Here is a 16,400-nt window from a genome sequence, read left to right as displayed (position 1 = left end):
AGGGACAAAAACTCAGGAGTGCCGGACACGGTCCTGGCACAGTCATGCCGATGTACTTCCATCGGTCTGTAGGCACAACGGAGAACAGGCCCATCCTTGGCCCGTGATTCAAAACTTGGAACGTACATTAAATCGTAGGGAAGAGAATCTCTGTCACCTAACCCATATCGACAGTCTCTTATGTCCCTCTTCCTGTACAACACAGTTTGCAAATCTGAAGCTCTTCTCTATATCTGATGTACGTCCCTGAAAATAGGGATGCTGTCACTTCTCATGTATTGGAACGGAAGGGCACTACTCCTTTGAAAACAAATGGGAAAAACCTGGGGCTTCGGCAAACCTTAAATACTTAACATGAGCTTCTCACTGAGAACGAATGCAGAGGCCTCTCCATCCTTCAGCAGTAACTGCCTCTGTCTTTGGAACGTGCTCTTTCTGCTTCCATGTTACGGAGCCACCGAGGCAGACCTCGTCCCGTTGCTGTTCCATGTGGGTCCTTCACACACAAGCCTGGTGCCCGACAGCCCTGCTTCCCTGCCATGACCCCCGGAGTCCCTTTACGGGTGGCACTTCTGGCTTCAGAAAGTCATTTCTGTTCAGCAGCTAGAGTTACCAAACAGGTTTTCTCCCCCCCTTTAAATCACTAAGCGGTTGTGGCTCAGGTGTCCCAGGGTTTGTTTTCTCCCTTCCTGAGTCCCCTTGCCTACTGAGGGGTGAGGGTGTGGCTGGCCCCCCACAGCAGCTTGCCATTCCTCTCAGAAGAGCCTGTTTAGAATTGGCAGCCAGTCCCCGCTCTTATTTCGCAAATACCCAGCCCAGCTGGGCACTGCGGTCTCGGCCACATGGAGTTCATTTCACTAACACGAACCCAGCCCCGACCATCCGCATCCAACGGCCTCCTGAACCCGGTGAGGATCTTCACGTCGATCTCCCAGCCATCAGCTGACACTGAGCTTTTGCCCTGTGCCACACAGGCATGTGGAGCATCCTTTGTGACCCTGCCGTCCTGGTGCTCCCCCCGCAGCAACGTGATAGAGAAAGGATCAGTGGAGCTTTATGGATTCCCAGCCAACTTTCTGTTTGTTCTTCCCAGTGGCCACTTCCCCGGCCCAAACAGGAAATTGTTACGAATAGACTTTCATATCTGGGCAGAAAGTGAATCAATCATTTGTATTTGCAGCCCATGTAGCAATCCCTTCTGGGGGTTCATAGGTTTGGATCAGAAGCACCTAGCTGTTAGCATGAATGCCTACTCTCTGACATTTGTTTGCTGAAAGCCTATTTCTAACATGAGGTACAAGTTAGAGACAGAAGCTTTCCTTATTTGAAGATTTTCTTAAATCACCTAAGCTGCCCAAATGTCAGTAGCCCTCCCAATTAAAAAAAAAAATAGCAAATTAAGAGTGTTTCCCATGCCGGAAGATTCTCAATCCTGCATACATCCACAACCCTGCGATGTCCTAGATTCTGAGTTTCTGAAAGAAAGAAAAGTAAGCCCTTGTTTTGAGTACAGCTAAGCCAGTGGAGAAAACCAGGAAGAATGTGGAGGACGAGACCAGTTTTCCCTTCTCCAAGAGGCTTTTACCTTCTCTGCCCTTCAGTGGATAAAGTGACCATAAAAATGGGAATTAACTGAGAAAATAAGGAAAGCCTGTGTTGGACATCTTGCAGTTTTTCCTTTTCTCTATTTTGCTGCTGGTGAAAGAGGGTCAGCTTGGTGTTCCTGGGGAAGATGCTTGTGAAAATCAAATTTATAGTCTTAATGAGAAAAAGCCAGTGAGCTTTTACTTAGCCTGGAAGTTCTCAGAGACTTCACAGTCTGGGCCGTACTGCCTTGGGCTGGCACCAAGGACGGGAAGCCTCCAGCAGCCTGAGGATTACAGAGCTGGGTAAGACCTAGAGGTGGTCTCCTTCCACCCAAACGGAGCGTCATGTCGCATTGTCTCGAAAACGTCCCGATTGGAGAGCCTCCTCCTTTGCTAATATATTCCTGCCCCTGCCTGCCCTTAAACCACCACTTGCACAGTTGGTGAGGGAAACAGCTACCCTTAGAACCGGACTCTCAGTTTGTGGCATGAGTACATCTCAGAAGAACCTGCCTGCCTTGTTGTTAGTTTAATAGTGTTCTTTATGGGGATATTTTACTTCTCCTAAAGTCTTAGTGAGTCACGGCTTTGCCTTACTGTATGCGGCCATTTAATACCCGATGCTTCTTCTTCCTTTTTTTTTTTTTTTTTTAATGTTTATTTATTTTTGAGAGAGTGCGAGCAGGGAAGGGACAGAGAGAGGGGGAGACGGGAGACACAATCTGAAGCAGGTTGCCGACTCCAGGCTCCGTGCTGTCAGCACAGAGCCCGACGCGGGGCTCGAACTCACGAACCGCGAGATCATGTCCTGAGCCGAAGTCGGATGCTTAACCGACTGAGCCACACCCACGTGCCCCAATACCTGACACTCCTGTCGCTCAGTCCTATTTCTGCCTCAGTTAAATGCCACCCACCCCAGGAGGCACATCCATCTCTTCCCTAAGTCTCCTGATCTGCCACTTGTACCAGAGTGCATTCTGGACGTGTTAGAAATCGTTTCTCTTGTGCTTCCTTCTAGAGTCTATTGTTTCACGACAGCACCTAGCAAGAGAGTCTGTCTCTGCGCTCAGACTTTGTAGCAAACGTCTGTTCTGTTAGCCAGCATGTAAATTGCAGAGCACCGTTAACAATGCCGGCCCAGCCTCAACTGCCTCACCGTCCAGTTGGAGAAACAGACAGCTGAGCTCTGGGACAGTGTGACATGCTAGGAGAGGGACACAGAGGAGGAGGAGTGCCCAATTCAGATGAGGTCCGGAAGGCCTCCCAAGGGGAGTGATACCCAGGTTTCACAGAGAAAGGAGGAGGTAGCCAGGGGTGGGAGGCGGGCATTCTGAGCAAGGTGCAGCTTTGTGAAAGACCTTGGCTTAGTAGGAGGACGTAAGTAGTTGAGTGTGGCTTAAGAGTCAGGGGCGGAGGACAGTAAAGCCAGAGAGGTGGAGGGGAGCCAGGCCTGAGGGCCCCGAGGAGTCCACGTGAGGGGCGTGATTGCTACTCTGAAGACAGACGGGTCTCTGGAAGGAATCTAAGCAGCTCCTTACCCTTGTTGCTCTGTTTTCCTGAGTCTCACCGGGAAAGGGGCTTTTTGTACTTGCCCCACAAGATTTTTAACTGGAAATGGGACGGCCTAGAGCATCCGAATTTCTTGAAATTGTAATGCGTTCATATTAAATGCCCCGAAGGGATCATCTGGCTTGAAGATTAAGGAGGCGGTATATGAAGGACTTGAAATAGTTGGGTCTAGAATCAGACAAATCTGGGTTCTAATCCCTTCCCATCATTGGTAGTTCCATGACCCTGGGCAAATTATTTCTCTGAGTTTACAGATCTGTGCAGTGGTGATGCAAATCCTAACTACTTTACCTCACAGGATTTCTGGTTCAATAAAGCAAAGGATTAAAAATAGTTAAGGCGGGGCACCTGGGTGGCTCAGTTGGTTAAGCATCTGACTTCAGCTCAGGACATGATCTCACCATTTGTGAGTTTGAACCCCACATCAGGCTCTCTGCTATTGGCTCAGAGCCCGCTTCAGATCCTCTGTCTTTCTCTCTCTCTCTCTCTCAAAAATAAAATAAACACTTAAAAGATAATCATAAAATAAACAATAAAAATAGTGAAGGCATTTCTGAATAAGATAAATAAATTTGGAGGAATTAAACTACGAGAAATCAACATTTATCATAAAGCTACTGTAAGTGATTAAAGGCAGCGTAGTGGTGGCACAAGGCTAAACTCACAGATAAATGGAGCGGAATCAAATGTCTGGAAACACACGCATGTGTGTAGACACTTGATTTTTGACAAGGTGGCACCACGGAACACTGAGGAAAGGACAGTCTTTTCGGCAAGTTCTTCCAGGTCAGCTAGGTAGCCTTACGGGGAGAAGAGGACGCTTGACCCTTACCTCACACCACACATAAAACTTCAAGTTCAGAGGAGGCTTCCGTTCCACATGTGGAAGGTAAAGCCAAAGCTTCTAGAAGATAACATAGGATATTATCTTCGGCATCTTGGGGGTAAGCAAAGATTTCTTAAACAAGATACAAAGAGCACTGACCATACAAGAAAACATTATCAAATGCAATAGAAGGAGTCATCTCTGTTCATTAGAAGACACCACGAAGAGAGCGAAAAGGGGGGAAGATTATCTCCAATAGATATCTTTGTGTTTATTGCATCCAGATTATACATACAACTCTTCTCAAACAACTTTGAAAAAGGTAGCCAACTTAAAGATTGGCAAGACTTATTTCACAAAAGAAGATCTCTACAAGGCCAATAAACATATGAAAAGCTGCTCAAGCTCCTTAGTCATTATGGAAATTCAAATCAAAACTCTCCCATGCCGCCAATACACGCACACTGCAATGGGAAACACGGACAGTACCAAGTGTTGACAAGGATGTGGAGCCATTGGGCTTTTCAGATATTTCCGGTGGAAATGCCAATTGCTGAAACCACTCTGGGGAGCAATTTGTCCGTGTCCTCGAAAGCAGAACACACCCTGTAACCCAAAGGTGCTACTTCTTGGTAGGGTCCCAACAGAAACGCCAGCACCCTTGCACCAAAGCCAGTACAAGAACGTGTGTAGGGACAGCACTCGTACGGCCAAGAGCTGACAGCCACCTACATGCCCGTCAGCGGGAAGATGGATACTTTGTGATATATTCATAGAGTGAATGAGTCTTCAGCACTAGAAGGAAGAACGACCGTGGCATGTTGGTGGCACATAGCAACACGGACATATGTCCCGGACATCGTGTTGAGCATCAGGTGAGGTTCAAAACATGGCAAAACTGTGGGGCGCCTGGGTGGCTCAGTCAGTTAAGCATCCGACTCTTGATCTTGGCTTAGGTCATGATCTTACAGTTTCGTGAGTTCAAGCCCCACATCAGGCTCTGCACTGACAGCTCAGAAGCTGCCTGGGATTCTCTCTCTCTCTCTCTCTCTCTCTCTCTCTCTCTCTCTCTGTGCCCCTCCTCTGTTCGTGCTCTCTTTGTCTCTTTTGATGTAAATAACTAAACTAAAAAAAAAAACGGGCAAAACTAACCAGTTGCGTCAGAGGTCAGATAGTCGTTGCCTCTAGAGATGAGGAGGGGAGCCACGGTCAGGACAAGGCTCAGTGTTTCTGGGACCCTGGCAGCGTGTTGTGTTCTGTTTCTCGCTCTGGGTGGTATTTACAAGGGTATCTTCACTCCGCGATTTATCAAGCTGCACACTGTGTGCACCTTTCTATATGTGTGTTACACTTCAACTAGGAAGTTGATTCAAAAATCGATAGTGCACATGATACAGGTTAGTGACGGACACATAGTCAGTGTCCGGCAAATATTAAGTATTACTGGTTAGGTATGCAGTTATCATCTCATTAGAAAAGCCCTCCCTGCCCTTCTGAGTCTACACTAAGTCCCCCCCCCCCCCCCCCACGTTAGTCTCCATCTAGGCGCTCTGTTTTCTTCTTGGTGTTTACCTTCACAGCATTTATTTCAGGGTTTTTTGGTTTGTTTGTTTTGTTTTTGTTTTCGTTTTTTTTGTATATCTATTTCACCAGCCCGTAAGCTCTGCGAAAGCAAAGGCCTCGTCTGTCATATTTACCACGGTAGCTCTAACATCTATCTCTTGGCACCAGACTGAGACCAAAGAGCTCCTTATTTGGAACTCGTCAAGTGAAAGAATGAATCCCCAGCAGAAGGTTCTCTTCACCTAAAACATCTGTTGTGGAGACTCAGAGTCTCTATCCATGGTCATTGGCGGTACTTTGTCACCGTGAGGTCTTCATCGTTGGCCCCTGTGTTCTGTCCTGCTCTGAGTCCGTTTTCCTTCTGTAGGTCTTAGACACAGAATCAAAGGAAGTGGGAACTGGAAACACTGAGATCATCTGGCTCAACCTTGTATTTTAATCACTAACTGGGGGCAGCATCCTCACTGTGTAATCCCTTTGTCTCCCTGGAAACCATCGATCTGTGTCTCCCTCCTCTTTCTTTACGTATGAAGACCAACAGAAGGACCACGGAGCATTTGGGGCAAGGTTTTGTCCCGCTCCACTTTATTCCAGAGGCCTGGCTAAATGGCCTATCTGATCGCTTCCGCCTGCATCAGCCTGTTTGTTCACCATCACCATGGCCTGAGGGGCCACACGCAACAGCTGACATCGAAGGCAGAATGAAGTCGCATGTCCCCGTGAAAACAGCCACATCTCGGGGCAGCTGTGTTAGCCAGAACTTATCCGGGAACTTGACAGATCTTGCTGTCCCCAAAAGGGGGTGAAATACCCATTACGTTGCAATAGCAGAAAGTCATTCTCAGCCGGAGACAAGACCCCGTCAGAAGTGCAGGATAGGATCACACGTTCGTACCCAGGTGCCCTGGGATCCCCAGAGCTTCCCTTCGGGCCGGACCTCTGCCGCCCTGACATAGGCAGCACTGATGGGAAAAGGGGACTGTAATTCTTTGAGAACATTCGAGAAATTGTGTGCCAGTTGTGCCTGAGCAATCAATTAATGGCAAGCGTGACTGCGCTTTGCCATTTACCGGCGAGGGGCTAGAGGGGTGAATAAAACCCACTCTGTCTTAATTCTAAACACATGTTCCCAGGGTGTCACCGCTGTGTTGCTTGGAAGTATGAGTCCTGCTTTCACAGTTGTTTCCTGGCTTCCAGAAAAGTTACAGAGTCGTGTTCTTTTCCCCTACCTCTGCTGGAAGAAAAAGCACTCCGGCCAGAGGGGTGAGGATTTGCTCAAAGCTCCTCACTTCTCGACAAAAACACATTCCAAACCTCTGGGCTCATGCTGACTTCAAAAGTGCAATGTGCCTCTAGGAATCTGTACCCCTTGTAGGGCAGCTCCACACAGGGGAGAGTGGATGGACAGAGGAAACCCTCGTGCAGCCAGAGCGCAAACGCAGATTGTATCTTCCCGGGCCCGTCTTTTGCCTTAGTGCCCTCTTAACATCCAGCCCTACCCAAGAGGTCAGGTCTCTCACCAGTCGCCAGGAGAGCATAAATGTATCTCTGGCTGTTCTGAAGACTTTCTACAGGTTCACTGGACGACAGCCTGCCTGTCTTTATAGAGCAGCTCAGAAACCCCAGGGAAGCTGCCTGTCAGTGTAGAAAGCCGGCCGTCCGCAGGGAGCCGTACGAAGGGAAGAATCCCGGGGTTTCCCCTGAAGCTGAACCAAAAGGACACAGGGTCTTTCACTGCAGCCCAAGACCATCCAAAGGGAGAAGCTCGCGGTAGTTCAGTAGTAAATGTCTGCCCTTCCACTGTACGTAGCTCACCCGCCGGAACGCCTCGAGGTTTAATGGGACCAGTAAATGGTGAGTTGGAGACGCTGCTTCTGATTTTCATGTACTTCTGGGGCGGGGTGGGGCGGGGCGGGGGTTACCGCTGGCAACTAAACCACGTCACAGCGCTCTCAAGCCTTGAATTATATGCCATATCATGATTCAGAGATGTTAAAGTGTGTGTCTTACAACTGGCGGAGCACAGTAGGGGTTGGGTTCTGCCCCATGGCCACCCCTGACAACGTCCGTGCAGTGCTGGTGAAACGTATTGGTGGTGACACCATTGGTCTCTCCAGATACTTTTGGTCGTCTCGTAGACTTTGAGTCTCGGTGGCCCGTTTATAGCGTGTCATGCTCATCTTCTACTGGCTTGGCCTTACCAAGAAGTAGGTTTATTTTTCCCTCTTCCCTGACTCCAGAATGGGCATCAGTGTTTCTACAATGTGGCCTCTCAGGGGAGCGGAGGGCCACCTCACGTCCGCGTACCCAGTTAGGTGGGGAGAAGGGCTCAGCACTGCCAGATCAGCAGACGCCAGCTCATTTACCTTTCTGTGTCCCAACTTCGTCCCCGCGAGAGACTGAGGCAGAGCTCTCGGACGTCGGGAAGCCAGGAAATCAGTATTTTACCCAAAACATCAACTCTGCTTTGAGTGAAGACATTTGATAATGAGCCTTGGGTTCACTCTAGCAGCCCTCGCCGCTTTTGTCCTCTTCCTGACAGCTCCTCTTTCTAATCGGCTCTCTCAGAGCTCTTCAATCCACTCTGGGTACGAAGAAGCGGAAAGGAGAAAAACCTCCAGGCATCGCCAGAAAAGGAGCAGTGCTCGTTGTTGTAGAATAAAAAGATAATGGCCAATTTGTCAAGAAGTGTTGACAAGAAAGATAAAGTTGGAAGTAATTAACTGGCTGACATGCTGGGAGTGATGTGTCTGCCAATGGCTCCCTAAATCAGCCGGAGCCTTGGAAATGTGACAGCCATTCATCATTTTTACAGCGCGCCTCTGACGGGCCCCTGGGTTGGAAACCCGGCCGGCACAAATCGTGTGCTTTGACACTCCGGGGCTCTGCGGCCTCTCCGTGCCTTATGCCGGGTTGTGCTAGGGCACCTGGGCCCCGCGTCCAGCCAGGGGCTGCCTGGAGGTGATGTGTAAAATGGGACAGCCTTCCGGGCTTGTCACTGAGCGCTGTCTTCATCTTCGGGGCTTGGATTCCCAGAGCGGGCCTTGCAGACTTCTGCCGGACAGATCACTTACTGCGCGTGCGAGAGCGCCGAATGTGTGCTCCTGAGTGGCGTGCCTGAGGTTGGGAATCTGACGCGAGTGCTGCCCGCCCACAGCCAAGAAGGTGCCCCCATGAGACTGATCACAGGCCTGGGAGCCACAGGCAGGACGAAACGGTGGAGCTGTTTAAAAGTAATTGCCAAGACTGGATCGAGTGGGAAACGCCCGTGTTACGTGCAAAAGCAACATACAAAATTGTACGAATGCTCTGCTCACTGCTGTGTATAAAACACATACCTGTTTATGTAGAATATGCGTAGGTGAAAACAGTATTTTGAAAAGTGGTTGAATTGCAGTGGAGTTTAACAAGAAGATACACCTCCCCTCTCCAATCTTGGAAAGATAGGATTTTTTGTCTCCCCTGTCCCTAATCTGTCCCTAACACAGCTGTTAGTGTTCTTTTTTCCTCTTGACATCTCCCACTTTCTCACATGCAGGGTTAGCATGTCCTCCAAGTATCGTGACCGACACGCCATTTAAACCGTGACCGAAGGAAAGGGTGGGAGACCAAGTAAGAGCTCTTTACCCTTAAGCCACTCTGGACTGAGACGTCGGGAACCCATTGACTGTCCAAGGCAGGCCGCTTCTTCCGCATCAAATCTTCTTTACCTGGATGCCTCAGGTGCCCTAGAACACCAGGGACACCGAATGTCCCAGCTTTGAAACCTTCTAATGAGGCCAGCCTCCTGTCTGTGAATATGTAAAAAAGGACTAAAGTGACTTTTCCTGAGTTCCTAGAGCAGAAAAGGGAAGTTTGACCCAAACAGAGCCACAGCTGCTATCGTCATCTGCTTACACCTAGCTGTCCGTGGGCGACGGAGGCCAACCAGCCTGCCTGTGCTTTCCTGCTGCCTGAGTTTAAATCGTCCTCACGGCCTTTGTCCATGTCACAGTTCAGATGCCCTCACGTGGCCTTCTGTCTTCACTTACCCTCTTCAGAAAGAGGCTGCCACACCCTTGGGTTCCCCAGTCTACCCTGCTGCTCCCAGAGTCCCGGGGGAACTGCCTGATAAAGACACGGGGCCCGGCCGGCCGCAGATCTCCCTGGCTCTGTGCGGGGATCATGCTTGGCACACAGAGCTAAGCCTCGGTGCTGGGAGAAGGGACAGGGAATGGTCTGAAGCAGCTCTGCCTCTACAAGAGAAGCAGGAGGGACTGCTCGATGTAGGTGGTAAGGATGTAAAGCCATGTCCCCCTTGGCCTCATCTTGGCTGGTCAGGAGCTCCTCGGTCGGACCTGCCAAGGTCCCCAGTCAGCTGTGTTGCATGTGTCCGCAGCCTGGCGCTAAGGGAATTCGGAGAATTCTTACTTGACTGGGCACCAAATAAAACACAGACTGTGGTCTGCACTAGAAATAGACAGGAGAAAGAAGGCCCGGAGCCATTTGGGAAGCGAGTGCATAACGTTCTCCTAAATTCCTGATGGGAGCGCTAGGAAAGCCTAAGCGGTCCCCCAGATGTGACCGCAGATGCTCCTTATTTGACTGACTTTCCAACAGGCTTGGGCTGCGTCCTTTTTTTTCTTAATTTTTTTTTTAAACGTCTATTTTTGAGATAGATAGACACAGAGGACAAGCAGGGAAGGCGCAGAGAAGGAGGGAGACACAGAATCCGAAGCAGGCTCCAGGCTCCGAGCTGTCAGCACAGAGCCCGACGCGGGGCTCGAACCCACGAACCGTGAGATCATGACCTGAGCCGAAGTCGGACGACCAACCGACTGAGCCACCCAGACGCCCCTCGGGCTTTGTTCTTAATAGCCTGAAGGTCGCTGAGGCAGCGAGGCTAAGAGATGAGGTCAATAACCAAAGGAGTCATCCCAGAAGGAATTAGTTATCAGGCCAAGCCACTTGGGATTTGACATCAGTCCAGAAGCGTGGGGAGCAATGACTTTGAGAACGCTTTGGGATTTCTTCCCACGAGCCAAACCCTTTGAGGATTCTTCAGGTGGTAGGAGTGGCATTTGGATGCCAAGCCAGAGACCGTCTTACTGCTATGCTGTGGGTCAGCATTAAGGCCCCGAGCAGCTAGTGACTTAGTGACTGACCCTTTCGGTCAGTTTCATCCTCGTGGGGCTGGTCATCACCTGCACGGGAAAAGCACTGAGGAGAAGCTCGAGAGGGAGAGCCGTGGAGAAGTAAGCAGGCCCTCCCGCCAGCACTAGCTCTTCCGCCATCGCTCTTGACGGGGCATCGGCCGAGGCGGCGAGAGAATCTCCTTCACATCTGAGCCACTGGCCCTCCTGACCGGTTTCCCCTGCTTCTGGAGAAGAATTCTCAGATCGCAGGGAGAGAAGATACATGGTTTAAGGTGTTTGCCACGGAAGGCATGGAGGCACTCTTGTCTCGTCCTTATTTGTTTATCTGGCGCAACTCTAGAAAGTGTCTCCCTCAATTGCCAAGAATTTTCCCAGTTGCTAGCTCTCAACTCCACTTCCCTTAATAAAAATTAAGTCTTGGGGTAGGGAATGAGTGAAAGTGAATGTCGGTAGAATTGCCTCTTCACGGGCTTTCTAACACCAGGTTCAGTTGTGGGCTCCGGGATGATCACGTGGACAGGGCATTTCTGTTTTGCTCTGTAGATTTGTGCCTGTAAGATCTCAACCGGCTGCTCCCACTGGAAGACAGAGCAGAATGCAGATAGACCCCTGCTGACTGGGCCTCCACCAGCTGGCAAAGCTCTGTGTTCTTGTGGCCTCAGCCCCTGTCGAGAGGAGACAGGAAATTCGTCAGCCTGTCCTTCTGCACTGTTCTCGTGGGCACGTTGCTGCCGAACCTCCACCTCTCTCAGCTTGTTTGTGGTCAGATCTTGTCACCTGGACTGATGTCCGTGGGGTCTGGTTTGTGTCGTTAAGTGCTTTTTTGTTGTGGGGTTTGGAACGGTTTGCCCTTTTAAGCCTCCAGCAGTAACACGGAGCGACTGAGGGGCACACAAGGGAACGTTTATAGAACGGACGATAGAAAACTCCCAGCTGCCCCATGAAACAAGAGTTCCTCATTAAGGGGGCTTTGAGTGAAGGTGATTTCTCCCCACGAGCCAAACATAGAGCCTCTCCCTCCAGTCTCATAAAACCACACCTGAGTTTTATTAAAAGGGGACTATTTCAGGGCGCCTGGGTGGCTCAGTCGGTTGAGCGTCCCGACTTCGGCTCAGGTCATGATCTCACAGTCTCTGAGTTCAGGTCCCGCATCAGGTTCTGTGCGGACAGCTTGGAGCCCGGAGCCTGCTTCGGATTCTGTGTCTCCCTTTCCCTCTGCCCCCCCCCCACCTGCCCATGCTCTGTCTCTCTCTCTCTCTCTGTCAAAAATAAATAAACATTTAAAAAAAACATTTTTTTTTAAAGGGGACTGTTTCAGAGGACAGCCCTGTGTCACCCAAGTAGGCAGGAGACTGGGCACTTGACTACAGAGACTTAGGCAGCCCGCACTTTGTAGCCTGGGCTGTGTCTGTAAGCCCAGCAGCCTCGGACACGCTGCCTTGGAAAAAGCCCACGGTGGCGACCCGGCTGGCTGTTTTGTCGGGAAGCGTCAAGGCATACCCGCAGCTTCTGAAAGGAAAGAGACGGGACGGGAGCTTCGGGGTCAGAGGGGCGGTCAGCCACAGCGTCCATGAGGAAATTGAAACGAAAGCTTGGGAGGGCTGCTTTCTCCCGCGTGGCGGGTTACAGGGAGCACCCCCCACCCGGTGCTTGCTTTCCTTCCTTGTACAAGCATTTACGCACGCCTGCTGATCCAAGAGGGGAAGGCTGAGGCGCTGTCCCTCCCGATGCAGAGCTACAGTGCACTCTTAGTTATTAATTAAGACGCTCTTTATTTTTAAAATTTTTTTTAAGTTTACTTATTTTGAGAGAAAGCACGTGCATGCAGGCAAGGAGGAGCAGAGAGAGAGGAGAGCGAGAATCCCGGGCAGGCTCCGTGCGGTCGGTCAGAGCCCGACTCGGGGCTTGATCTCATGAGCTGTGAGATCACGCGTGACCTGAGCCGAAATCAAGAGTCAGCCGCTCAACCGACTGAGCCACCCAGGGGCCCCAACTTAAGATCCTTTTTAGGGGCATCTGGGTGGCTCAGTTGGTTAAGCGTCCAGCTTCAGCTCAGGTCACGATCTCGCGGTCGGTGAGTTCGAGCCCCGCATCGGGTGCTGTGCCGACAGCTCGGAGCCTGGAGCCTGTTGCAGATTCTGTGTCTCCCCCTCTCTCCACCCCTCCCCTACTCATGGTCTGTCTCTCTCTGTCTCAAAAATAAATAAACATTAAAAAACAATTTTTTAAGATCATTTTTAATGGCACGGGAGCCTGTGACCTGGGCCACAGCTTGTTCATGTGTAAAATGGGAGTATTAATATTAGTGCCGACTTCATGAGATAACACATAAAAGCAGTAAGCCCCGTGGCTGGTACATACAGTCAGCGCGCGGTAAATTTAGGTCTCTTTTTGTTGTTGTTCTAATACGTTGCCTCCCACAGTGGAATGCCAGAAGTCATGGCGGAAGGAGAAAAAATTAAGGTCCCAAACAAGATGACAGACTCTCGTATCACCAAGAGTTTTGTTTCCTTCCCTCACCAGAACCTCCTCTCCGCGTCCACAGCTGCATTCTCCAGCAGCCTCGTAGCGTGCGCGGAAGACTCCATGGAAGGAAAGAAGAGGGAAGCGTAGTCAGGAAAATAAAGAGGGAACAGGGAGGAGAAAAGAATAAATGGGGATAGCGGCCGGTCAACTCAAAATATTTACTCTGAACGGTCGCCCGTAGGTGCACACGGTCTCCTCCTTTCCTTCAGGTCCTCAATCCAGAGACCAAGGATTTAATAAGGGACTCTTTCCTCTGGCTGATCCCGGTTATTTTTCGTGGCTGTGTTTTAGTCCGTTTAGTCAAAGCTGTAATTTTTCAGTGATCATCCTTACTGTTGGACAGACTCTCAAGGTACAACCCCCAGTTTTCTGGCAGGTTCTAAAGTCCTGGTCGGTGGTTCCCCCAAGCGAGCCCAGCACCTCTGTCTGTATTCTACAGGTAGGGGACTTATTTGGACTTTCCCTTAAAGGAGTAGGGGCCATACGATGAGTTTTGGTTGGGGGGGGGGTTTGTTTTTAATTTGCAAAGCTAAGTCACTCTCTCCTTTGATGAGGGATATCAAAGCCATAGCAATATTAAGGTAAAATTTGTATTTCTCCTCTCGTTCCTAGTCATTATTACTTCCTGATTTTGATCAGCTTGTTGTAAAGCTTTCCTTTTTAGGCATAATGAGTGGGAGAATGGGGTGGAAAGAGGCTTTTGCTTGCTTCCGTTTTTGTGTTGGCTTTGTTCCACGTGAGGCAAACTTTGGCAATGTTTGTAATTTGCTCTTGAAAATAGCATATGCTCCAGAACGCAAGATCGGAAGACATTTATTGGAACTCCTGGGTTTTTATGTGTGATTCTTAGAGTTAACTTCTTTTGCTTTAGGCAAGGAACACATTGTCTTCCTCACCAGAGTAGTTAATATCTCTGCTACGGTCATCCCAGAATCCACACTGGAACCAAAAAGAATATACAGACTATGTAATTATATGTGTTTACATATGGCATATTACATGTTTCATGATAGAAGATACGTTGGCTTTTTTTTTTTTTTTTCCCCATGTCTTCTTAAGCTTCCAAAATCTGTGTTTGGGTTCAGGGAACTAGGTAATCACAAAGCTGTATGGATACAGCTAAGAGTGATATTAATATAACTCACCTAACCCTGTGTGAGTGAGCTTATTAGAAAAACTCACATGGGGTGCCTGGCTGGCTCCGTTGGTAGAGTATGTGACTCTTGATCTTGGGGTGGTGAGTTCAAGCCCCACATTGGGCATAGAGCTTACTTAAAAAAAAAATAAACAGGGGCACTGAGTAGCTCAGTCAGTTGAGCAGCCATCGCTTGATTTCGACCCAGGTCACGCATGATCTCATAGTTCATGAGATCAAGCCCCGAGTCAGGCTGTGTGCTGACAGCATGGAGCCTGCCTGGGATTCTCTCTCCCCTCTCTCTCTGCTCCTGACCCACTCTCACTCTCTTTCTTCTCTCTCAAACTAAGTAAATAAACTTTAAAAAATTGTTTAAGTAAATATATACACACATTCATATATACACAAATTTTTTTTTTTAAATCTCATAGGACTTCTGGAAAGAAACTATGGTGTTATCGCTTCTCTTTGAATGTTTCTGAGTCCTGCAGCGGACTGACTTATATGGAGAACCTTCTGGCTCATTGCTTAGGAGCAGCACAGAAGTGCCGGTGGGTCTGCCCAGTAGATGCCACCTGAGGTCACTTGTCTGCTGTAAATAAAGGAGAGAGACATCTGTATGGTGACTCTCCCCTCCAGTTGCAGGGCCTAGAGCCTGGGCACCCTACTCAAATAGTTGTCTTCAGGATGAGTTGATGATTTCTTAGTGCTGGCTCGAGGCTCAACCTTAGATGAGTGTTTTTTTCTGTACACAAGCATACAGCTATGTTTCTAGCAACCTTTATTCTTAGACAAAACCAAATGAGGGAAGGAGCATTTACCAGGATCTGCTTAGTAATTTCATACCCATTATTTCATTTTGTTCCCTGAGGAAGCTTGGAAGGAGTGGTATTAGGCCCATTTTATAGATGAGAAGCTTAAAACTCAAAAAAGGGAACTTGCTTATGGTCGTACAGCTTATAGGTGGCAGGATTGGACCTCCAGAAATGTAAACCCAAGCTCTCTGACTCCAAATCCAAAGCGGCCCCCCTCCCCCCTCCCCATCCTCACCTTAACAAAGGAGAGTCATAAACTTGCTTCAGATCATATGGAGACTCTCCCCATTCATTGTGGGCCTCGGGGAACATTGCTACCCTTTCAGTCCTGAGTCTCCCCAGGAGTGAAACAAGACTGGTAATACCTTTCCTTTCCACTCTCTCAGGGATGCATGAGGTTAAAGCAGTGATAGGTTGGAAAAATGATTTGAAATGTGCTTTGTAAACAGGCATTCGATTATTACTTGCACAAATGTTAACTTCTCTAGTTTGACAGATTGTGGGCAGTTCCCTCTTGGTTTTATTGGAATAAATGTGGTGGAATTTGAATTTTTAAAAATAATATTTATACCAGCAATCTCTTGCCATATTATTACCACATTCCACCCAAATCCTGGAGTTTCCCAAAACCACTTAAAAATTAATTCTAGTCAAGTAGACAGTTTGTACTTAGGGCAATAAACTGGATCCCTTGCTCGTTAAACAGTCTAGACTCCCAAGTTGGACTGACATCGTTTGCTCCCCACCTGTGAACAGATAAAGAAACTGCTGTCCTATGAGTTTCTCAGGCCTGCTTCGTCCCTCGTTTCTGTCCTTCTGTAACTCCAGCTTACGTTCAGTGTTGGCTTAGTTTCCGTTTCCCCTTTCGTGTATGTTCCCGTCGGAACAAGGGTCTCGGCCCTGCTGCTGTCCAACTTCCGGGGCCTCTCTACAGCCTCCCTGGTTAGCCAGCGCCAGGCACCCACCGCCAGCCTACCGCCTAGTTGTCCCGATACGTTACAGTCCCCCAGTCGGTCCCAGTGGCCACATGCTGCCCCCAGATGACAGCAGAGTAGCGTGTCGTTAGTGAAAAGCATCGTTCCGCCAGGCATGTGACCCTGGATGAGGTCCCTGGCCGCCCACCTCAGAGGGAGGGGGTGGTCCTCGAAGAGGGACTAAGGAAGCGTCCATCTTAGAAGGAAATGGGCTATCGGGGGAGCAGTCAAGATGGTTGCACAGCCACAGTCCCTGGGGTGCTCTGTCGTT

The 16,400-nt window shown here is 49.3% G+C and overlaps 1 protein-coding gene across 4 annotated transcripts in view; it reads left to right on the top strand.

The window, feature by feature from the left end:
- Positions 1 to 16,400, top strand: part of MTOR (mechanistic target of rapamycin kinase) — a 134,098-nt gene that overhangs the window by 72,998 nt on the left and 44,700 nt on the right. For 3 of the 4 annotated variants that reach the window (XM_045035087.1, XM_045035089.1, XM_045035086.1), the window contains one exon: positions 14,772 to 14,891. The exons of the other annotated variant lie outside the window; for it this stretch is intronic. In XM_045035087.1, the coding sequence (XP_044891022.1) occupies positions 14,772 to 14,891 (120 nt within the window). The remainder of the gene's footprint in view (positions 1 to 14,771; positions 14,892 to 16,400) is intronic. 4 annotated transcript variants of the gene reach the window in all.

The sequence above is a fragment of the Felis catus genome, chromosome C1 (assembly GCF_018350175.1).
Source record: "Felis catus isolate Fca126 chromosome C1, F.catus_Fca126_mat1.0, whole genome shotgun sequence".
NCBI classification, from domain to species: domain Eukaryota; kingdom Metazoa; phylum Chordata; class Mammalia; order Carnivora; family Felidae; genus Felis; species Felis catus.
This window is presented reverse-complemented; position numbering and strand designations above follow the sequence as displayed.